General features: G+C 43.1%; 1 protein-coding gene across 1 annotated transcript in view; it reads right to left on the bottom strand.

The window, feature by feature from the left end:
* The window catches only part of camta1a (calmodulin binding transcription activator 1a), a 396,495-nt gene that overhangs the window by 42,042 nt on the left and 329,287 nt on the right, over positions 1 to 25,166 (bottom strand). Inside the window, 3 exon segments of the mRNA XM_042492229.2 lie at positions 176 to 2,478; positions 3,780 to 3,920; positions 12,229 to 12,382. Of these exon segments, the coding sequence (XP_042348163.2) occupies positions 176 to 2,478; positions 3,780 to 3,920; positions 12,229 to 12,382 (2,598 nt within the window).

The following is a 25,166-nucleotide window of genomic DNA, read 5'->3' on the forward strand; positions in this document are numbered from 1 at the left end:
GATTGACTGACTGAATACAGAATGGAGATTTAAAATCTGTTAAGTGGAGTGAGGTGACCCAGCATCACAGCACTGACAGGTACATAAAATGTCATCGCAAAAAGAAATGATGGCTAAAAAACACAAAACAAAACAAAACAGTGACTGTGAAAAAATAAAGCATTTTGTGACTCACCTCGGGGTAGGACCACTCAGGGGAGTAATCAGTGACCATGAAGAGCCGCCCTGTGGCCTGAAGCATCCCCAGAGCCCCCTGGGCAACAGCTGCAGAAACCACCTCTGCTACATTCATGTAGGACAGCGAGCCCGCCTCTGCTGTGTTTCCTGCTGCTCCAGCGCCTCCGCTCAGAGACTGCGGGCTGCAGCACGGCTGAAGGCAGAGCTCCGAGGGGCTGTAGCCAGAGCTCCTGGCCCCTCCATCTTCCTGGCCTTGCTGGGGGGCCCCACTGGCTGTGTTCTGACTATCAGAGCTGTGGGATGTGACTAGCTGGTGTGCATATAGGGCCCCTCCGGCTGACATGGTGGTTCCACTGCCGTCCACTGAGATGAAGTCATTGATGAGGTCAGAAAACTGGTTACCGAAAGAGATGTCAAAGTGATCCAGACTTATCTCCATGCCTGTCCCTCCTGCTCCTCCATTACTGGCCGCTCCACCGAGGCCCTGGTGGGTTCCCACAGCGTTGTAGAGTCCCTGGACCATACTGGTGCCCTGCAGGAGAGGCTGCAGCTGCTGCTGCTGCTGAGAGCGGTTGCTGCCGTCACTGTTGGTGCTGCCGTTATGAATCGCTACCGCTTCTCCTGCACCTCCTGTCGCTCCTGCACCACCATCTGAGGCCTGTTGCAAGTAGTGCTCCGCGCCCTCTCCGTTTCCTGCCCCACAGGCCTGAATGTGGTCTCCTGGCTTGAGTAGATTCTCAGCTCCATTCTCAGTAGCTCCAGCCTGAGCTGAACTTACACTGCCTGGTTGTTCTAGACCCACCACCTCCTCATGCTCCGTGCCCAGTCCGGGAAAGCTCCCCTGGTACTGCAGCAGCTGGAGAGAGCCGGCCTGATTGGGCCCCTCTGTGGGCGAGCCTCCGTTGCAGTTGGCCCTGTGCTGGTTCTGGTGAGCCTGGTGGTGATGGTGGAGGTGGCCGTTGCTGCCGGGGGAGTCCGTCTTCACCACTTGCAGCCCCATATAAGCTCCAGAGTCATGTGAGTTGTGCTCCATCAAATGTGTTTTCTGGCTCAGGCTGGGTCTCCCCTGCTGAGCCTGGCCGGTCTGAGAGGAATCCTGGAGGAAGAAGCTGGGCGAACGATTCTGGTGTTGCATGTGAGGACTGGACATGGCCTGGGCATAGCTCACTGTGGTAGCGCTGGAAGTGTAGTCCTGCTTGGCATCGATAGCGCTGAAATCCATCTGCTCCAGTGTGGTGCTGGGACTCAGACCCCCACCGGAGGGAAGCAGGGAGCCTGCTGGGGTCAGAGTGAGGCTTCCCTGGCCTGAAGCAGCACCAGACGACACAGACACCCCGCTGCCACAGTTTACCACTGGCCCCACCTGGTAGCCACTCTCCTTGGCCAGCTGCTGCTCAAACGATGTGTCTTCTGTCTTGATGTTCTTCACCAAAGCTGAGCTGAAGGTGTAGCCGTTGTCTGACATGGTGGGGGAACGCTGCAGACTCCCGTTGGTGCAGCTGCTGCCGCCGGAGGAGGAGGAGGTGGAGGAAGAGTTGCCCTCTGTCTTCATTGCGCTGCCTCCGTAAGTCTGGCCCTGTTTGGGGTTGTTCAGGAAGCAGTCAGGGTCAAAGTTCATATTGGTTTCTGGGATCTTGATGCTTCCAGCATCCAGACTGCTGGAGAGCACCAGTTCCTCTGACACCCCAGCTGTAGACAGCATGGACAGGCTGTCTCCTGCCGCGGTAGACCCAGGCTCCCCTACTCCTCCACTGGGGAAGGCAAATTTGTGACGATCGGACAGCACCAAGCCCTGTGAAGTGGCATCTGCACCCATCAGGTGAGTGTTGGGACCCCCAGTTGGAGACATGCTGTAGACGGGATCTCCAGTGACCTCTGACATGAAGACACTCTGAGACAGGCCAGACATGACAGAGGCCACGTGGCTCATCCCCGTCACCACGGGGCTGTCAGCCATATCTGGATCGCTGTTGAGGCCGCTGCTGATGGACACGGGGGAGTTCTGCGTGGTGTCAGGGACCTCCACCTGGTTTGTGGATGACACCTCTGTGCTGTTCTGGTGCAGCAGGACAGGCTTGTGGACTTTGCCGTTGCGTTTCTCCCTGGCGCTGCCTCCTCCGCCTCCTCCGCCCGAGTTTTTGCCTCCACCGTGGGCGCTGTGCTCGGTCTTCCCCTCTGACACATCGTTGTTTTGTACCTCGGAGTGAGCGCTACTGTAGCCACCTGAGCGGGGGTCCACCTTGGGGGAGATGATGCGGTGTTTGGCGCTGTTGCATTTGTGGTGCACGCTGCTCCCTGCACCTGTATGAGGACAAACAAAGAAGAGGAGGTTGGAGTTTTGGATGGGTGAAAGGGTACAGAAAGAGGAAAAAATGTACTATTGATTCCCATGTATTAAAAGACAGTCGGCCATCTCTGCAGCAGAAAGACGCAAATACTTTTCAAACTGGTGCTACATAACCACAGAAAACAGAAAAAAGAACGCTTTTGTTCAAGAGGTAGAAAACCTACAACTACCAGAATGCTTTGCACTCACTGGTGGGTTAAAAACAATAGTGGATCTCATATTACAGTTAAACGGTGAGCTAAAAATGTTTTTGAAAATGTTTAAGCCAATAAATAGACAACTCAGTAACAGAAACTTGGCTTATATTTGATCAGCGCTGCTTAGTTCTACTGTTAATTTAGTAAATCTCTGTTTTCACTGCACAGGAAGCAGTATGGTGCCCACTTCCTGTTCACAAACTCTCAACTCTACAGACAAAACCAGGCATTAAAATACATTTAAAAAAACATTTTAGACAAGAAAAAGGCAGTGCAATAACATAGTCTTGGTTTATATTTGAGCAACATTGCCTAGTTTTACCATTTGATCAGTGGTGGATGAAATATTCAGTTCATTGACTTAAGTAAAAGTACTAACACCACTTTGTGAAAATAAAGGTAAAAGTCATGCACTGAAAATGGCAGTTAAGTGAAGGTAAGTAATTATAATCAAGGAATGTGCCTGAAGTACGAAAAGTAAAAGTACCCAATACAGAAAAATCTTCCAAAAAAGAACACCAAATGACGTAATTTACGTCATTTGGGGGAGAAATATCTGTGAAGCATTCCTCAAGAATTGGGCAATACAAGCAGAAACAAAGATGGGTGATCTTTTCTTGTATAAATCAGTTTGAAAAAGCCTTTCTTTTTTAGCATACAGTGAGTAAAACGTATTGGAAGTTTTGCATGATTTGTCACCTTAAGTCATCAGAAATAAAAAAGCAACTGGGGGTTATCCAGAGTAATTTGTTTCAGAAATTAGTAAACCACAGCTCTACATTCCTGAGTGACAGCCTATAGTGAAATTACACAGCTGAAAACATTTGATTAGCATAACATTCGGGGAACAGCTGGGCTCTTTCAGATATGGCCCTGACACAGTTATCGGCAAACAAAAATAATAAGCCAATAACCCTGAAAGTCAATTTCACTATAAATCGCCTCCCAATAAAAGACCTCAGCCACCTTCTCTGATCTACCATATAACAAACAGTATCTTTATGGCCTTTTTGTTTCTCCTGCTGAATTTTCCAGCCCTCCCTCCCACTAGCCCTTACCCAGGGTGCCCGTGCAGAGGCAGTTGTGAGTCCGGGGAGGTGGCTTAGTTTGGTGGCTGTCCAGAATCTGTTGCACTAGCTGCTCCACTGAGAAGCCAGAGCTGCTGTTCCCGTTGCTGCAAGTCCACTTGATGCCATGAACTGCCGGGAGAAAGGAGGAGACAGAGATGTCAGCCAGCCCAACAGACCACCAGCCACGCCAACCCCCCGCCCCACCCTCTGGCCTCCCTGTCTATCTGCCAGTATAATCCGTGCCGCTCACTGGTCACCTCTCTAAAATGTCAAAGTCACCATGGTGCAAAAGAGATTTTTTTTTCCTGAAGCAAAACAAACAACTCACTGACTGGCCTCGGGTAAAATGGTGTCTTAGTTTCATTAATAGAGTTTGAGTGACGTTACCATAGACTTTATAAAAAGATGGACAAGATGACAGTTTCTCAAAAGTGAAGCCAAAATGTCTCCATTCCTCATGGTGGCTGGCTGCAGTATAGGTCATAAACTTACCCACTCCTTGTTAGCAGATAAAACATGGGCCAAACTAAAATCTCAAAATACTCAAAGTCAAATAAATTTTACCCAGAGATGATGGCTGTCACTTAAGGTAGTTTTTAATCACACTGATGAATTTTCAAGTGCTTTTCTGGAAAGATTTTCTGATAAGTGATTTTCTGATGAGAGCTGATGACATGATTGACAGCTGGGCCACTCAGTGTGCTAGCATTCAGAGGCGCTGCTTGTGATTGGTCAGACTGCGACAACTTGTTGCCACAAAGATTGCTACTGCACAGACCCTGGCTCCAGAGCAAGACAGGAGCGGCCACATCTGGGACATTTTGGCTTCATTTTTGTACAGTGAGGGTAAGTTGAGACACATTGTCCATCTCTACATACAGTCTATGGGTTCTACCTGCAGTTTTGTATCATTTATTTCCATTCAAACTGAATCAGGGACAGAGCCAGATATTGTAAACGATCAGGGCTCAGCCCAACCTCTGGCGGTCGTTGGGGCATGCTCCCCTGGGAAGATTATTTTCCCATTAACAGCAGCTTTATACACTATTTTTCAAACCATCTGAGAAAACAGAATGCCTAAAAGTTAGAGTTGTTCGAGTACCAGTACCAGCACTGAAAATGCCTCAGATATTGCCTAAAATGCTGGATCAAGTATCAGAGGGTGCACAAGTCTATGCACCAATCCGTCACTGCATTTTTTAAAAAATAACCCAAATAAACATCAGTTTTCTTGTTCTTCAGATGCCTTTCACAAGCTATTTGACCTTTTGAATCCTGAGCAGATTTTTAATTTCTTTCAAAAACATGAGAAAAAAGGCAATGATCAACTTGGCAAAAAATTTCCCACGAATTAGTGAAAGGGGAAATAAAAGTTGCCTAAAATAAGTTTTTATATGTAATATACAAGATAAATACATATTTCTTTTCAGCACTTTCTCTTGAGTCATCTTCTTGTTTGTTTTTGCTTTTTTCAGGTAATTTCCTTGTAACTTATTTTATACCATTTTTTTTCTAATTTTTGAGCCATGTCTTTTTAAGTCCCGTGTTGCCTTCTTCCCATGTTTTTTTTAAAAGAAATAAAAACAAAGTTTCAAAGGGTTAAAGTAGTTTCACGATGGGATAAAACAACAGTTTCCTCTGAAAATAAATTCTTATTTTCTGCTCTAAAACAGAAGCATGCACAACAACTTGCACTGTGCAGCCACTGCCAACTATTATAATATATAACGTTAGCAAAATGTCAGCACTATAGCAATAACTTTACACCGAAAAGGCCACCATTATTATATTTTCTGACTGGCAGTTCATTTAGATAATATTAATGCCCTGTATGTATTCATGTTTTACAAGGGCTTTAACCTAAGCCATGCCATACAACACTCATAGCAATCATTTCATATCCATACGGGGTTAATAGTATGAAGCTGTTTTTTTTTTTCAATGCAATGGTATCGGATATCGGTATCGGTACTCAGTATCTGCCAAAACACAAGTTCAGCAGTTGGAAAGGAAAAACAATGGTGTCAGGACTTGCAAACATCTCTGGCAGAAACATGATCGTCACTGAGGAAAAAATCATCCTACAGAGCCTACATCCTATTGAGTATCTAATCGTTCTCAAACTATCATCATAACACAACGAATATTGAGGATGACTAAATTTCACTCCTACCACCCAAGAAGAGGCAAACTTGTCTAATGTGATTTTTTTTTACAAGTTACATAACATAAGTAGGGTAGGGATTTGGTATCAACAGCATTAGTAATCTTGACACCTATTTTTGTTTTACTATGCTGGAGGAGAGTTCACAGAATGAATGTTTAGCTGACGAATCTGCATTTAAATCCACGTTGAGAGAGAATAATTATGCGCACATCATGTGGGTGCAAGGCCAATAAAAAACAGCATACATGAGGAAAAAAGTAACGCCTGCACACTTACTTCATGCCACAAAAGTTTAACAGAGATGATGTCTCTATTAAACTTGTGTGGCATAGAGTAAATGTGCAGGCGTTACTTTTTTACCACATTTATATCCATGATAATCTGAACTGCTCTAATTGCAAATCAAGTATCAGCAGCAATGCCAAGTAAATGTGGTCTTCAATACTCTAAATTGAATAACAGGCCAACAAAAGAACATTTACTCAATTATCATTATAGATTTCTTTAGGGGGAATAGTATAGATTTGGGGCTTTTAACCCCTTGAAACCTGGATCAACATCACTTGTCATGTGCTACACTCAGAAGCCTTTCACAAGTATTTAAACCTTTAAACCTGTAAAGGTTTGATTTCTTTTAAAAAACATGCCGGGAAAAGGCAATGAGCAACCTGGCTGGAAACGTCACACAAATGCAGGAAATTGGTAGTTTTTTTGAAGTGCCCAGTTGCTCACCTGGTAGAGTGGGCACAAAGGCAATATCCTTGCCACAACGGCAGTGGGTTCGATTCCAGTCTATGTCTCTTTATTGCATATCATCAATGTTCTCTCCCCCTTTCATGCTATTTCTGTCCTATCTAATGAAGGGAAAAAAGCCCAAATAACAATCTCATTGAAAAGAAAAAGAAAAAAAGAAATTGGTAGATTTTGAACTATTGAACATAAGCTAGGAAAAATGTCTATTAAACTGTGTCTATAATTATTATAATTATATATTGAAAATCATGTCACAGATTCTTTTTCTCGCATCTTTAAAGTAATTTCCTTTCCTTTCATTTCCTTTATTTTTTTCAGGTAATTTTCTTGTAATTTTCACTAATTTCTTGTTTTCTTGCTTTCTTATTTTTGGGTCAGTTGCTTGTTGCCTTCTTCCCGTGTCTTTGACAGAAATCAAGCCAATTTGCTTAGGTTTCAAAGGGATAAGAAGCCACAAGCCACCAAACGGCTCTGCCCCTGTATTGACCTTTTCCCCATGTGTCCTGTTTCCTTATTCCAGAATTGTACAGTTGCTTCTATCTAGCCTCGCCTCTCTGTAAAACCTGTGTATCTTCTGCACTGCTCGGCTTATTCTCTTTTGTGCCTTTTTCCCTCCCAGGAGTCAGTGTGTGTTGCCACTGTGTGGCCTCCCCTCTGTGAGTGCTGATGAAGGTGACAGCGAGCTCAATCCCTCCACCCTCCACCCTCCCCCCGACCTATGACTCTGTTCTGACAGGGAAAGCCTCTGGGGAGGAACGTCACCTAGCTGCTGCTGGATGTGCTGCTGCACCGCAGGAAAAAAAGAGGAGCTTTCTCCCGTAAAGCTCCACTCCCTGCCTCAGTCACACCTCGCTAGCAACTCCTAATACTTTTCATCGCTCCACTTGCTAACCAGCCACCACTTTTGATGAGACAGATAGTGGTTTTAGTGGCGGTAAGGTGGTAGAAGACACCGCTGAGTGCTGCAGCACTCAGGCTCTCAAGCGAGAAAAAAGGTAATATTTCAGAAGTGAAGCATATTTAGACTATCAAACAAAATCAAGCCTGCTTTAATTCAAACTCCTTTCACTTCAGTACCTCCTTTGGTTAAATATGCAAGAGAGAGATATATAAAGAGAGTCAGGTTTAGAAAACAGCGAGGATTTGCTTAGTGCATGTCTGTTTGCATATGAGATAAAAGGAGATGGAAAGAGCGTACGATGGTGAGGGTAATGCAGATTAAAGACAGAGCTAGTTAAGGCGAAGGGGAAAAAAGCTGGGAGACATGATTGGATGACTGTGATAGGGATCTGACTTGAAAGCTTGAAAGATGCGTTGGCAGATTACAGGCTGGTCACCAGCAGATGTCAGTAGAGCTGCTGTGATCAGGCTGAGATCACACGCTCAGCAGACAACTCTCTGTGGCAGGTTATAGAAACATAAACAGGATTCATTTTTGATCTGCTATAAATTCAGATTTGTTCAGCCATTAATCTGGAGTGAGTGAGCTGGAAAAGAAAGGAGATTGGACACCAAATGTGACAGGAAAGTTTCATCTAATGTCACTGTAATTACTGCACAAATAATTGTGTCTGTCTGGAGATCCCATTAGACGGTGTAGCTTGAGTTCACCTCCTGACAGTGTGTAATGCAAACAGTACAAATGAGATGATGGTAGCAGTACTGACACAGAGATGATAGGGCCACAGGAATACTAAAAACGCTGTCATGAATCCCCGTCTGTGGCAAAGCCAGTAGGGAAGACAGAAGAGCATCCGTTTTGCTGATCTGACTCAGGCAGGGTGACAGAGCAAGAGTGAGAGCCTAATGCAACAGCTTACGTCCACCATGTAGTGCCGTCCCGATTTGTCCAAACAATCTCGTCTCCCCTCCACCCTGATGATCCCTCATGCCAGAATTGCCTCAGCCCTCCTTACTGAGACGGGCGTCACCCCCGGAGGCTCTGGGGTTGTTGACGTTACAGTTGCCACCGTGTCTGCCTGTCTGCTCTTCTCACTGAGGGTTATGTTCCAAAGCAGACATGACAGGAGCAGTGCCACAAGGTTTAATCCCGGTGGCAGCAACAGCAGAGGCACCAAACAACAACCCGGTCACATCATCATCCTGATGACTGCATCCTGTCATGAGCAGCATCACACAGCCCTAATGACAAACACAGTTGATCTGTAGGACATCTGGTTGCCTCTGCACCACCGCGCACTATATGGGACAGTCAGAGGCGGACAAAGTATTCAGTTTTGTTACTCACATGGAAGTACTAGCATCACCTTGTGAAAATACTCTGACACTTACATAAGTATTTATAATTAAAAAAAAAAGACAATCTCCCCTAAACTACTAGATTATTTAAAAAAAAATAAAAAGAAAAAACACCCAAAAACTCAAAATTACAAAAAAAAAATTAAATAAAAAAACAACCCAAAACTCACAATTATTTAAAAAAGAAAAAAATGAAAATAATGAGAGAATAGAAAAAACATCCAAAACTTCAAATCAGAATTATATATATATATATATATATATATATATATATATATATATATGTATATATAGCAAAAGACTTAATTTTCTGTCAATCAACTTACTGATTAATTATTTACTTGTTAAAGCAGTACTTGTATAAACTGTTTGGTGATTTAATTTGTAACAAACATCATACTTTATAAACTACTCTCATCTTTTTATGAAAAACTCTTAATTTGTAAAGTAACTAAAGCTGTCAGATAAATGTAGTGAATCAAAAGTACATTTCCATATGAAATTTAATGGAATAAAGGTGTAAAGTAGCATAAAAAATGCAAACACTCTGGTAAAGTGCTGGTAAAAGTGCAATACTTGAGTAAATGTACTTAGTTGCATTCCACCACTGCAGTGAGTACAATAGTTCACATGATGGCCAGCCGCGTCTGTCTTGGTGTGTTCTTCTCTGGCCCTGTCTGTCTAGCCTGGAGACAGGCCCTCTGTCTGTCTGAGTGTTTGTTAAAGCCGCTCATGCGCTATCTGTCAGCAGGCTGGGGGCATAGCTGGGGAGAGCGCTGCGTGTTTATAGCATTAGACCCAAAGAGTGAATCAAGCTGGCTGCCTTGTCTATAGAACTGTAGCGTGACTGAGTAGTGATGCCACTCTCTTTACCCCCCTCTCCACTCGCCTTGCTCCTTCTCTTTCTCATCAAACACCGCAGGGCGTTAAGGAGGATGAGGTCAGACAAGGCCATGTTTCACAGGGCTTATATTTGAACTGCCGTGCGCGAGCGTCTGTGCATGTGAAAGTTTTTCCTAGCACGAGCGTGTGTGTTTTTGTCGTGGGGAGACAGAATAAGCTCAACTGATCCATGAAATCCACATTTTTCCTTTGTTGTTTTTTTTGTATCATTAGAGGTGTCAAATGGTTTGCGCACTGAAATATCGTGAAGAGAATAACAAAAGGGAAGACGGAAGAGGGCAATTATATTGCAAAAAGTTGACAACGCACTGGAAAAATAACTATTTGACATTAAACTAAGGGTTCGCGCACTGACAAAAATCAGCTCATGAAATAGGAGCCATCATCATAATAAATGAACAACCCCCTAACCTGTAGCCACACACATATGACCCAGTATCAAAGATACTGTATGGTACACTCCTGCAATCTAGCAATTCTCAAACTGCAAAGTTTGATGGTTTTGCACATTCCTGATAAAGAGAAAATGTGTCCTCCTTGTTTATCTACACAACCTTTGAGGAATTGAGGAAGTTCAGCTATGTATACAGTGCTGCACAAAAGTCTAGACCATATTTAAATATCTTATCTTAAATAATCTTCTGGTATACCAGAAGATAAGTATTGTAAATTTCATATTGTCTGCGCAAAAGAGTTGTATACTGTATACATACTTCCAATGCAATACTATATATATACTGAAAAATAAATATGTATTATAATCTTGCTCAAGTAACAAAGTTTAAGGTGGCCTAAGACATTTGCACAGTGCTATATGTATTTATATATGTGTGTGTGTGTGTGTGTGTGTACATATATATGTACACATATACACATATTATAACATTACTGTTCATATCTCCTAATAGATGCAAGCTTGATTTTCTAAGATTCCCAAGATATAGGTCAGTCTGGGAAAAATGCACAGTATGTTAAGAGCTAATCTATAATTTAGGATTAAATAATGCATGGATAATACGGCATGACTTCATCGACTCAACTCTTCCTACACTGGGATGGGAGGTTGCTATCTCACAAAAGCACTAGATGGCAATGTTGCTCCATGGCTGGTCTTGTGTTGACATGCTGGCTGAGAGAGGAGAGGGATAGAGAGGAGAAGAAAGATAGAAAGCAAAGACAGAAAGCAGGAGAGGGTTTTTTTCTTGCTCTTTATGTAGCCCCCTCATGTAGCCTGGCAGCTAGAAGGCATCTCACACTCACCCTCTTTGTCCCAACAACTCCCAAAGTTAATGACTTTACGCATTACTGCAAATGGTGCTTGGTTTTAACATTAAGCCACAGATCTAATGAATACAGTAGGCCGTTGTTGTTCAGTGGCTGTCCTGAGGTAAGGCTTATGTTAAAATATGTCCTAAAAGTGACAGCGAGTGGAGCAGTGAGGAGGATAACAATATAACCGAGACCTCAGCGATGATGGTCCAGGCTGCCTTGTCAGTATGCAGCCAGCATGCGTGTGCGCTTGTAAAGCTGCTGACACGTTCCTCTCTACCTGGCCACATCGCCAATAATTGGCCATCGGAATATCAGTCACAGCCCTGCCGGCCCCTTCGCAGACACACCCGAATCACAGTGTGGTTGTTAAAGGGATCTTAACAGCTGTCTGAAAGATTTCCAATGCCCCCACAAGGTCCCCATTTGGCTATTATCATCATCAGACAAAACCCAGACTTTTTCCAAAACATTGCCTCAATCTTTGGGCAGTTCTGGAGACTCATAAAAACGGCATAGTGCACCTCGCAGAGCATTAGTAAAGCTGATAACAACAGGGATCAATTCATTGAAGGGGGAGAGAGGTGGAGAAGAGGTGGCGGGGGGTTTTCTGGTGAGTCAGACATTCTTGCTCCCACGCACTAACATGAATCAATAACCAGCTTGCTGCCCTCCTCTGCCTTGACTTCCTTCCTGGGCCAGAGAGGAGGCGCACTCTCAGCCCGGCCAGAGTGGTGCCAGAGGTCTAGGGGAAGAGTTGACCTTTGACACATAACTAGCAGACGGCTCCGGGAAGCGCACACACTCATATAACAGAGTGTGGGAACACTGGCCGAAGATGCTCTCTGACTGAGGTGCTGAGGGCACTTAGTGTACCAGCTATCAGCAAATAGGACCTGACATTACATCCTCACACAAAAACAACAACCACCACTATGTTTAGTCTTCCCATGCATGTAGTCACACAAAAACTATTAAGGCCTATTTAGAGGCGGCAGCAACTTCATATTAAAAGTTATGACGATAAGTTGTGTTGACAAGAACTGACGAATGCATCATACTTGATGGGATTTTTCAGATACTCACACATGGGCTTTAGCTGGCCGATCAGCTCCTCCTTTGTCCACTTGGCCCACTCCTTCTTGTCTGTATTGATGGAGCAGAGGATCGGACCGCATGGTTTCCCACAATCCTCAATAGCTGGGACATTCAAATAGTGGACGAGCACGATATCAGGGTTCTGTGGAGAAAGAGAGAAAGAGACGGAGGGGGAGGTTAGACTAATGACTAACTAATGATTATTGTCATTGTCGATTAATCTGTAGATTATTTTCTCAATTAATCTATTAATTGTTTGGTCCATAAAATGTTAGAAAATGGTGAAAAAAAAGACAATGCCCCAAAGGCCAAGATGACATCCTCAAATGTCTTTGTCCAAGACTTACGGTGGCCCAGAGGGTCAACACAGCAACATTTCAGAGACACAATATTTCACAAAAAACAACATTAGCAAAACACAATAACATTTCACAAAACACAGATAGATTTTATAAAGCACTACAACATTTCAGAAAACACAACATTTCAGAAAACATACTTACATTGTAGTGTATTGTGAACTCAGTTTTCTGTCGCATGTTTTCTGATAAATGTCTTGTTTTGTGAAATGTGTTTTCTTAAACATTACTGTGTTTTTCTAAAATGTGATTGTGTTTTCTGAAATATTATCTTGTTTTCTCAAATGTAGTTGTATTTTTCTGAGTTGCAGTTGTATTTTGTGAGTGTTTTCTAAAATGTTGCTGTGTTTTTCGGAACTGTGGTTGTGTTTTCTGAAAAATTATTTTGTTTTCTAAAATGTTGTGTTCTCTCAGGGTCACTGTAATAATCCTAAAATATTCAGTTAATCTAGGAGAAAAAAAACATGAAATATTCACATTTAAAAAGCTGGAATCTAAGCAATCCATTTTCAAATTAACTGGCAATTACTTTAATAGTTGACAACTAATCAATAAATCGTTGCAGCTCTACTGTCTAAGAGCATGATTACTTGAAGATATAAATGCAAAGAGAAGTAGTGACAGATAGATGCTGCGGATGAGCTATGGGGGCTTCAGTGTGGAACAAGCCAGCTGGTTGGTGAAAAGTAAAACGTTGCTGAACTAGAAACACTGGATGATAACCCTCTCACACACACACACACACACACACACACACACACACACACACACACACACACACACACACACACACACACACACACACACACACACACACACACACACACAGCCCAAGAACAGAAGAGTAAACGGACAATTCATAGCACAACCAGAGAGCAGAACAAATCTGGGATCAGAAATCTGCAATAATCTCACTCATTATGTGACTATCTGTATCGCCAAACGTGTGTGCGCCTGGATGTGTCTGCCAGTGTGTGCCATTTACGTGCGTATTTGTGTGTGCATATGTGTGATAATTATAATGTATGCTCATGTAACACACTTATGGCATTTTGTCAAGTCCTCCCACATGGTGAGTTGATGCCCTCAATTAACTCTGCCTGTATTTACCAAGTCAAAACTCAACAATTTGCCGCCTGCAAATTGTTACTGGGTTACCTCGGCAAATTCCCCAAATTGACAGCTTATGAATAATAGGTGGCGTTTAAAGGAATGTTGTGCTGGTGTGAATAACATCAATTCGCTTCTGTAATCATGAAAAGCTTTGATTACAGAGCATGGCAAAGAGTCAGACAAGGAATGTTCCCGTTTCAGTCCTTATCGCTTCCAATTTATTATAAACATCGGGCTGTCACTAAACCCACACAGAGTGAACACAGAAATACAGTACAATATCCCAACACTGACGCTCAGGATACACAAAACAGTTGCACTGATTGTGATATCAGCAAATACAAGCAGATATCAGTATTTTTTAGTGTAGTTTAGTCTATTTCTGCCATTTTCTAACTTAAACAACTCAAATACACACAAGAAAAAAAAATAAAAACAATAAGCAATGACAAACCAAAGCAAGTTTTGCTGACCAAGAAGGTGTAGGCTGAAGCCTTAGTTTAGTCCACCTACCCTTTTGAATTAATTGTTGTTTTTTTTTTAAAAAAGGTCCCAGTGTGTGGGATTTAGAGGGATGTATTATCAGGAATGAAATATAATACAATAAGTTTGTTTTCTTTAGTGTATAATCAACTTAAAATAAGGATCTTTGCATTTTTATTACTCTACAATGAACAGTTTTTATTTACATAGGGAATGGGTCCTCAGCCATGGAGATCGCCATATTGAACTGCCATGTTTCAAGAGTAGCAGAGAAAGGACAATCCAAACATTGGGTCCAGACAAGATCACTCGCAATTACATGTCGGCCACCGTAATTAGCAGCCCCTCCATGATAAGAGCGTTGGAAAAACACAATTTTTTAAATGTTAAACTGCTTTATTTAGTATTTTTAACAGTTTAAATCATCGGGTCTGTTAGTTTTGGAGAGGATGGGACCTCTGAGGATAATTTGGCTCCTGGTAAAAACATCCTGAATGTCTGGATCTTAAGTTATCAGAGAAAAAGGCGTGCACACATTAGCAGATGCTGGGCTAACAGCCCGTCTCCAACGTGCCAAACAGCATGTGAGAAACACTAATTTGAAAAGTGAAACTGTTTTATTCAGTGTGTTTACCATTTTAAATCACCTGGTCTGTTAGTTTTGGAGAGAAGGAGACCTCTGTGGATAATTCAGCTCCCCGTAAAAACCTCCTGAACATCTGGATCAGAAATAAGGTGAGCACACATTTAATAGGTGCTGGGCTAGTGGCCCCGTTCTGACATGTCAAACGACATCAGAAAAACACGGATTAGTAACAATAAACTGCTTTATTCAGTGCTTTTAAAGGTTTTAATCATCTATGTTTTGGAGAGGTAGAAACCTCTGTGGATGACTTGGCTTAAGATAAAGTCCTCAGCAATGAACACTGAAGGAAATCTAACTGGGAGAAATTTCAGCTTGTTGCAATCAGTGAACATCACCACTAGATGTCACTATATCCCCTTAAATCTCACACACCGCTCCTTTAAACTGTTAAACATCTTTGGTTTGTAAACATAAAAATTCCTCTCTAAGTTCATAGTGACTCACTCTAGTGGAATGATTTTTGGATACAGTCTGGAGGCATCTTTGTGTTTTACTTTATAAATTAATTGTGCAGTTTTATAGTCCACCAAATCTCTAAATTTGAGGGCATAAATAATTCATTGGTTGGTTCATGATAATCAGCTCTGTTTACAATTCTTACAGCTCCCTTCTGCAGCATAAAAATCAGATTTGTGATTGTTCTGCATGTATTTTCCAAAACGTCCATACCATATGTAATTTATGGAGCTATAAAAGAATATGGAAGAAACACATGACACACAAAACCATTCATACATGCATGCACTTGCAGCTAAAAAAAGAAGCAAGAATTGACAAACAAACAAAGACCTTGATGGAGAAAAATGCCCGTGACAACATGCGTGTGTGACTGCAGTTTGAAGCTTCATCAGTACTAAGTGGCAAATAAATCAGGGTGCTGCTACTGTAGGTCTGTGCTCCCTCTCAGTGTGAGCCATTAATCTACAACTGCAACCCTCTCTCTCCCTCTCCCCTTTCATCAGACAGGGGTGTGGTTGGGGGCAAACAGATCCAAAGAAACAATCAGTTCTTTGAAATAAAAAAAAAAATCCACCATCTCAACAGCTCCAGTAGCAGAAGAAATCATATGTAAAGGAGTCTCAGGAGGACAGATGACCTCCCTCCAGCACCTCCACCAGGAGCTGGAGCCGGACACTGCAGCATGTTATCTCACTGCTTTCCTTGTCCCCTGTCATTGGTATGGACACCAGGTGACGACTGCTGCCCTGTTTGGATGGAGATGGCACAGGGTGGTGTGCGATGCTCCCAGATGGCATCACCAGCTGTGTCAATAGCTCAGAGATGCCCTCAATCTTTACTTGTAATGAGAGCGTGTAACGCTGAAAGCTTCATTCAGGTCTGATCAACCATATGTGGATGTATGGGAGTGGACACAGACACACTAAACATTTACATGGATAGCTACATCCATCTAAATTTATAGCTCGATTTGGCCATTTAACTGGACTATGACTACAAGCACCGAGGTGTATGTCCAACTGCCATAGTTGGTGGTGATATGTCCCCTTTCAGCTAGTTGCTATTGGACTTTCTTCTGGTTGGCCTATTACGTCACATAGCAACCAAGACATTGAAAAAATCTTGGTTATAAAAAAATAGAAAAAAACACCCACACTTTTTTTTTTTTTTTTTAAAAAAAGCACCCGATAAATTACCAAAAAAACTGAGAAAAATTTTTGAAAAAACTCAAAACTATAAGCAAAACTGAAAATGAATGAACTGATTGATTAATTAACTACTTGTTAAAGCATTACTTGTATAAACTGTTTGATGAATTGGCTGCATGTCGAATGGTTACAACATGAATACCTTTTCAACACTTCACATTTTGTATGAACTCTACACTTTACTTGCTGCTTTTGTATTGTTTTGTTTTCTTCCCGTATTCTTCTTTTGTTTTTTCTGGCTTTCTTCTACAAAATTATGTTATTCAACTTTCGAGTCAAAGCCCGGCACGGGGATCATGGAGCATGTGCAGAATGCTTAGGCCAGTTCAGGTCTGCCTGAAGCATCTATATGAAAGAGTAAATCAACCCCAAACCGCATTATCTAGACGTGTTTGTCCAACGATTTTAGACGGACTAACATGTTTACATATATTTTAAATGTCCAGTTTAAATCTGACTTAACTTATTCACATACTGTAACAGGCACTACATACAGGTAAATTTACTATATATACTCACAAGACAACAAGGGTTAGCTTTACACAATCATATATGTGAATCTGTGCAATCTCATCTTTCCAACACCCACAGTCGCAGCTGTTTCCTACCTTTTCACACATAGCCACACATGCACGTGCACACACACACACACACACACACACACACGCACACACACACACACACACATACACACACACAACACAAAGGAAGAGACCATGTGCCAGCCTTAGAGCTCACCCAAACACAAGTAATCTGTGTCGCTGTGCTTTGCTGTTAGAAATCTGCTATCTGTCTGTCGCTCTCTTTCCCCCCAATCTTGTTTCGATTCTCCCTCTTCTTCTTACTTTACAACACCTCTAACAGTTCTCTCCCAACTCAGGGCCCACCTCCACTCTGAGAGGAAAACAACACAATGAAAATGTAAAGCATCACATAAATCTATCAGGATGGTAATTTAATTTAGTTTCCTGCTGGCTGCTTTCTTTTTTACCACAGTGTAATATCAGGAGTTGGTTCTCCTGGAGTCGAGGCGGGGGGAAAAACGGGCTGAGGGGGATCTTTTTGTCTGGATTTTCTAGAGAAAATGAGATCTCATTAACTTATTGATTCATTGTGTAATGTAGTCTTTTGGTTGTGTTTTCACTCCCCATGCGGGTCTCAGGGCAGCTTTCCAGCTTCACTTCCGCAGTGGAAGGAATGAGACTGGGATACAGCAGCAGGAGCCTGTGGTGAGCATGCGGGTGAGGATGTGAAGCTGTCTGTATCTGAGTTTACAGTGTTGGGTGAAGTATTCAATTCCTTTACTTAAGTAAAAGTACTAATACCACCCTGTGCAAATACTCTGTTACTAGTAAAAATCCTGCATTGAAAATGGAACTAAATGATGGTTGAAAGTAAAAGTAAGTCTGAATGATCAGGAAAATGTACTTAAAGTATGAAAAGTAAAAGTATCCAATGCAGAACAATCTTCCAAAAAAAGAAAACAAAAGAACACACCCAAAAAGCTGCGTTAAAAAAATAACTGACAACTCACAAACTATTTAGAAAATACAAAAAACACCCCCAAAACTCACAATAATTAAAAGAGAAGAAAAAAATAAATGATGTTTATCAAAACAGTAAACAGGCAAATCATTTTCTGTGAATTGACTGATTGATCAATCAACTAATTGTTGAAGCTGTACTTGTTTAACTATTTGGTGATTTAATTGATAACAAACATCAGATCTTCTCTTCTAATGTTTTTTTTATGCAAAACTCTTAATTTGTAAAGTAACTAAAGCTGTCAGATAAATGTAGTGAAGTAACAAGTACAACATTACTCTCTGAAATGTAGTGGAGTAAAAGTATAAAGCAGCACTAAAGTAAAGTACAAGTGCCTCAAATTCAAACTTAACTGTAGTACTTGAGTAAATGTACTTTGCTACATTCCACCACTGCTGTGGACTTCAATAGTTTACATGATATCCACCACTGTGTTTGTATATGAGCCTATAAATGCATAAATGTCAGCACGATGGCCATATCTGCAAGCATGCGTGCCAACCATTTCCCACGTTAAGGCCTCTTAAAGCATGAACACATCATGCATATGTAAAATCTAGCATGTCTCCAGCCAGCATTTTGATGTTGCTGTGTTGTGTTAATGTTTACTGCGCCTCCCTAGAACAGATGGATAGATGTTGAGCTAATTACTAGCGGAGTCTTGGGGAGTCAGCCATGGGGGCGGAAGGCCTGCTGAGTGGGTGGTGGAGCGCCTTCCTACTCCTCCTTTCATCACTTCTCGGTCTCACAAACACATCAGCATACAAAGGCATACATGCACGTTTAAAAGAACACACAGTCGTGCAAGCAGCCTAATACACAGGCACACGTTGAAAAAGTTGGTGTGCCAACACTTGCACACATATGCAGGACATCGCCATCGCAACCGAAGGATAAAGGTGCTGTTGTAGCCAGGCAACAGGTTTCTCTGGCACCCACGCACTTAGAGGCAGCCAGTGCTCCTACGATCTCTCAGTGACTGCCTACCTCGTCCTGAAGTCATACACCCTGTTATGCTCCAAAAGACAAGGAGGGGGAGAAGGAGAGAGATTCGCTAATGGAGCTGAAGACACAGACTGAGTTAGATGTCGGTGAAGACAGATACAATGACCTTCTACTTTGTGCCGAATGTGTGGTAGCGGATGTGTATGCAGTGCGGCTAAGATATAACTAACTGGGACTTGAGTACAAAGCACATCTGTTGATGGAATCCGGTATTAGTGGTCAAGTAATGTGTTCGCTGTCTCGTTAAGTCTCTGTGACCCTTTCCACAGCTCTGCCACTCTCCCTGGGACACCTCTGTGTAGCCGCTACTTCAACAGCCCACCGCAGCTCATTAAGAGTCAGAGAGTTTGAGAGAGAGATACATGGAAAGTCGGGGACAGAAAGAAGAATGAGAGTAACAGCTCTTATATTGTCAGCCAGGCAGCTCTGCTCCATGGTTGTACTCCACCATAGTAGGCCTCGCTTTCACAACCAGTGCACAGGAGCGATAAGAACACCATTAACATGAAAGGATCTTAATTGAGAGGGGATGCTTCATGCGACGTGGATGAGCCCGGGAGTGCAGGAGGAAAACCTTGTTCCTCTCTGATAAAATAACCCACACCCAGGAATGGGGGCTTCAAAGCTTGTCATGGTGAAGGAAAGAGTGGAGCAGACAGGGGCTCAGGTATGGAAACCCCCCCCTCCTTCTCACCCAATTTTACTCTGAGGAAGGAAAAATAAGCAAAGGAGGAATCAGACAGTCCTTCATGGGAGAATTGAACTAGTATGCTACAGGGATATCCATTTCAATACAAAATATCATGAAAGCAGAAACAGTCGATTGTTTTGTCACAAACATTCAGCATCAAGGCGTAAATACAGAGGGGAGTCGCATGTGTTGGTGTGTTTGTAGATGTATCTGTGGCTTTATGTATTTGCGTCTGCCTACATTAAATTATAAATAGCGTGTGAATGAGCGTCTGGAGGCAGATTTCTGTATGTTGCTCGGCGCACGTACATCAGTATGCATGCTGAATGAGTGCAATGAGCTGTGAGTGTGAGTCTGAGTGGATCTGCTATTTTGACTGCATATTCATTCCGTCTGTGCTTGCAATGCGTATTAGTTTGTGCTGTGAATCTTTGCATATGTCTGTGCAGCACAAGCAACACCTGTGTGTGTATTAGGAATTGGGTAAGTAAAGCTTATATAGCACTTTTTAATACACACAGTTACAAATCGCTTCACACACACGCACACACACACGTACACACCTTTAAAATAAATGAGTGAATTAGTTAATCAAGTTCCAATAAATTACAATATAGAACGCAGCACAATGAGTGACAGACAAGACTAAAACAAACAAACAAAAGCATCACACATGGAGTTGCTCTATTAAGGTGGGTTTTCAGTAGCTGCTTAAAACAGTCCAAGGACTCAGAAAATCTGATGGACAGGGGGAGATTGTTCCAGAGGGCTAAAACAGCAAATGCACGATCACCATTTGTTTTGCAGTTGGAGCAGGGGATGGAAAAAAGGCCAAGATTTGAGGATCGGAGTGGTCAAGAAGTCGAGTAAGGAACAAGGAAATCAGAAATATAACTGGGGGCAAAACGTTTTTAACATAATTTTAAATATTTAATTATGGAAATTATTATTATAGTGTAAGGGAAATTTCACCTAGATTTTTGAAATAGTGATTGAGCTTTACCTGAGTTATCTGTCTTGTGGCGTTTCTTCTGCGAAGCATATAAAACAAAAGCAGCTCCTAATAAAATATTAAATGTAGTATTATAGTTATAATTAGGGCTGTCATATGATTAATTTTTAAAATTGCAAAAATAATCACAGAATTTCAAAGTTAATCGCGATTAATTGTACTATTCTTTTTTTTAATCACGTTTTCAATTCCATTATTTTGCATTAAAAAACAGTCATGAAGTCCATGTTGACAATGTAATGCTATTCTTACAAGATTGTCTTGTCACATGACAGCAAAAAAAACTGCATGGGACCAGCATTAAGTGGGCATGTCTGTAAAGGGGAGACTCATGGGTACCAACAGAACCCATTTTCATTCAGATATGTTGAGGTCAGAGGTTAAGGGACTCTTGTGAAATGACGGTACTGTTTCTATTGACAAAATTTTGCCTAACTTTGGAACGTTATTCTGCCTTCTTACTAAGGAGCTAGCATGACATGGTACCACCGAATATCTTAAGTCTTCTTGTTTCATATGATGCCAGTATCATAACTCTCACTTTACTCTACTCAGCCCGGCACAGCCTCTTAAGGACAGGAATGTTAGCTGGTGATTAGGCAAAAAATTAACCGTACCTTAACCGATTACGGACCTTAATCATGTTAATTGCTATTAATGTGTTAACGCTGACAGCCCTGATATAAAACAAAAACAGCTCATGTAAAATATTAAATATAGAATTGCAGTTATAATGTACGTATTTCATGTCGTGTGCAGTGGCCCGCTGAACGTGTCTGAGGGGTTATTAAGGCCCTGCTCTCTCGCCTATGCGGGGGCAGCTGCCCTGGCAGTGGCATAGTGATGGATGACATGGGGTGCCAGTCATTAGGCAGCCTCCTGGCCTCTGGCACTGAGGTTGCACTCTTAAACACCGACCTCCCCCGCCTGTCCCCAAACGCCGCTGCTCATTTCAAGGTCAACTGCCTCTGTAGTGCTGTAAGTTCACCTCCACAAGGCACAAGACTTCTTCTTTTGTTTGGAACCTTTATCGCTCACTGCCGACGGGTGTGTTTTGGAATATGGGGGTGGCTGGTTGGTGCCTTGCCTCGTGCAGATGCACAGAAACACACACATGAACACACACATACAAACGCACACACCGAGGTAAACAAAACAGCTACGTCAAACCAACCCAAAAAAGGCAGCAAACAGCCTGGAGCTCCTGTCTAGGTAGCTGAGCAATCCCCTATATGAACTGGTCTCCTCCCCCCTCTCTCTCTCTGGGTCTTCTATGACAAACTCATATAAATGTTCCCAGTTTAGAATACAGACACCCTAATTGGGGTGTCTGGAGTCAATGCTCAACTTAACTGCTACAGTTCACCCTCTACTGCACCCGGCTCTCCACCAACTACAACGCTGCCTGAGTGCCAGGCTAAAACGATGCCCGGGGTGGGTACCAATCCAAGGGTAAGAGCCAGTTTACAGAGGGTTTCTTAATGTGAATTGCCTCGATTGCCTCCATCCAAGGTCTGTGAGTGGGATGGCGGAGCACAGCACAGCAGGAGGTCCTGATTTAGGGGAAGATTCATGCTCCACCTCTTTACCTCCACTACCTAGTGCACGGGCTGTGAGATATGAAAGGCAGAACTTGGAACTTTTGAGGAACAGGAAGAGGCCAGCATGTTTGAGCGTGTTTCGGAGGAAGCCAGGGGCTGAGGCCTGTGATGTTTAATTCAGTAGCACATAATCACTCCGATGGAGTTGAGAGCGGGGCTTTAAATAACTCAGCTTAGAGGGGCAGAACTGCTTCACTCTGGGTGGGGGGAATGCGAGTCCATGCTGATGTGAGTGTGTGTGCACGTGCTTTGTGCACTTGTGTGTGTAATTGTGCAGATATGTGAGTGCATTTCTACATGTCTGTGAGTGCAAGAGAGTGCTCTGTGTTTTAGTGTGTGGCTCCTCCCTGCTTTGATTTTTTTTATTATTTGTGCAGTGCACCACAGTAAAAGGTGGAGTGTGTTTGTTGCTGTGCCAAGCATCTGCATGCATTACAATAAAAGTGCAAAAGGCCAGCATTCAGAGCCTGAATATGGAGGAGCATTGTGGATGCCAAGCAGGCAGGCAGTAAGTCAAGCGGTAAGCCGGGCAGTGAGGCATTGAAGCCCCTTTAGCTGCCACAACTCAACTCACAGTTTACAGCCTACTTATTCTTCCTAAGGCCCTTTCAGAGCACACTAGCCTCTCCATTAGTTGTGGTGGTCCCAAGTGAGAGGCCACGCTGCCCAGGGGCGAGCTGAGAAAGGGCCATCAGGATCCCATCCGCCTGCCATAATGGCCTTGGCTCAGCCCATGGCACTGATCCTAATATTCAGTGGCCATCCAGGTGACACAAGTCACACTGGAATAAAAGGAGGGAGAGGAAGTTACTGAGCTCTCCCCGACACTGGGAGGATTTAACCGTGTGCTCCCCCTTCATGCCTCTATTCCTTTGTTTCCGCCTCAAAATAACCTCTCAACCTCTGGCTTTCTCCAAGTCTTCCCCACTCTTTCATTTTCATCTCTTCCTCCTAGGGCATAGTGCAATTCATTTGGAGGAGGAAAACACGGCTAATGCCATCTCTCTCTACTCCCCTCTCTCTTCTGCTCTCGCTCCCTTTCATATCAGCGCTGAGTCTGATTTGTTTGTGCGCGTCGTCTTTCTCCCCGTGCCAGTCGACAAGGCGTGCTATTTATGTGCCTCTGCTCGTGTCTGTGAGCGAATCAGGACTTCACAGGAGCAGCCAGGGGAGATGTGCTGGTGCATTTCTAAACAGGGAGTCACAGGGAGGACTGATGTGTGTCCAGCAGCAAGACAGTCCAACCTGGCCACTATCTGCACCTGCAATGGCCCGCTGAACAACAATAGATAACGCGGGGTTGTCGGCATCAACAACAACAACTGTTGAGGTTGTAGCAGGAAAACAGACCCGGTGAAGCACAAACTAGTGGAGCATAAATGCACATATATGTAGACATGTACTCGCACTGTATGCATCGAGAGACTTACACACAATGACAACAGCAACGGCCACAGGACTGCTGAGCCTGTGTGCTCTGTCAAGCATGGTGAGGGGCTCATTATTATTACTGGGCTGGATACTGGAGCAGCCCCAGAGCTCAGCTTGGCAAGACCTCTCTCTGGAGACACACACACTGGCCTCTACACACACACACACCATACAAATGGGTAATCAAACGTCTGCCCCTGGGAAAAAAAATGCTCAAATGGTTTCCTAGCAACCAATGGTGTGTATTGGGTCCACATGAAAAATGAAAAATAAAGACAGTGTGTGTGTGGTTGTGTGCGAGACAGAATGAAAGAATGAGGTTGAGATTAACAGTGTATATTAGAGGGAGATAGAGGGGTTTATGGGGTGAAGTACGGAGTGGTCGGAGATAAGAAGTCGTGAATGGGGGATATGAAAAGGTAATGAAGAGAGAAAGAGAAAAGGCACCATCAGAAGCCTGCCAATCAGATCCACAAACACAAGCATTTCCCCAGCCTCTCTACAGGGGCAGTGTTGACTGTGAGTTGATCCACAGAGCAGGTCCACAGACAGTTAAGGTCATGGTTATCAAATCACAGCTCTGAGAGAGATCATCGCGGGAATAAATCTTACACACTGTTACAAATATGTAGCAGCATTGCAGGGGAGGGGATTATGCAAGAAGAAAAGCATAGGCTTTAGAAAAACAGCCTAAAACTGCACATTGCGCCAGGTTTGAATGCAAAACACAGGGGGCTGAGCTGTACCAAAGGCACACAATCAGGTGAGAGTAGTGGTTTGTAAAATTGCCGCAGAGTGCCGTACAAAGAATCTCCGGGCCTCTGAAGAGTTTTTTGATCATTGCAAAACATCGTAGCTAAAACACAGCGAGTCCCCTTTAAAAAGATTCAACAAAACGACAGAGTTACATTTGTTTATCTGTGTGCAAGCGTGTGAAATGCGAGGAGCAAAGCGGCGTGTAATAGTGTGCATGTGTGTTTCCAGAAGATACTGCGTGATTGTGTGTGTGCATGTTTGGTACATCTGTCTGTAAAATTGTGTGTGTGAGGTAGTGAGAGGCATACTATCTCCATCCAGCAGCTGCCACAAAGAGGCTTCCCAAAACAAGCGCAGGGCCATGACAGAGACAGAGCGACCGCAGCCTTCTGGTGGTGTAATAGGAAATTAATTGAGACCATCAATATGGTATTAATCATTAAAGCACAGGTGCTGAGGTGGCACTTTGCTGACTGCTCTACTGTTGGCAGCACTCACACACACACACACACACACACATACACACACACACACACACATACACACACACACACACACACAGAGTAAAAGTTTGACCTGCTGTTGTGCAAATGTAGGTGGGGACAAAAAGAGAAAAG

The sequence above is a fragment of the Plectropomus leopardus genome, chromosome 9 (genome assembly GCF_026936395.1).
Source record: "Plectropomus leopardus strain MGB_pleo_1.0 chromosome 9, ASM2693639v1, whole genome shotgun sequence".
NCBI lineage: Eukaryota > Metazoa > Chordata > Actinopteri > Perciformes > Serranidae > Plectropomus > Plectropomus leopardus.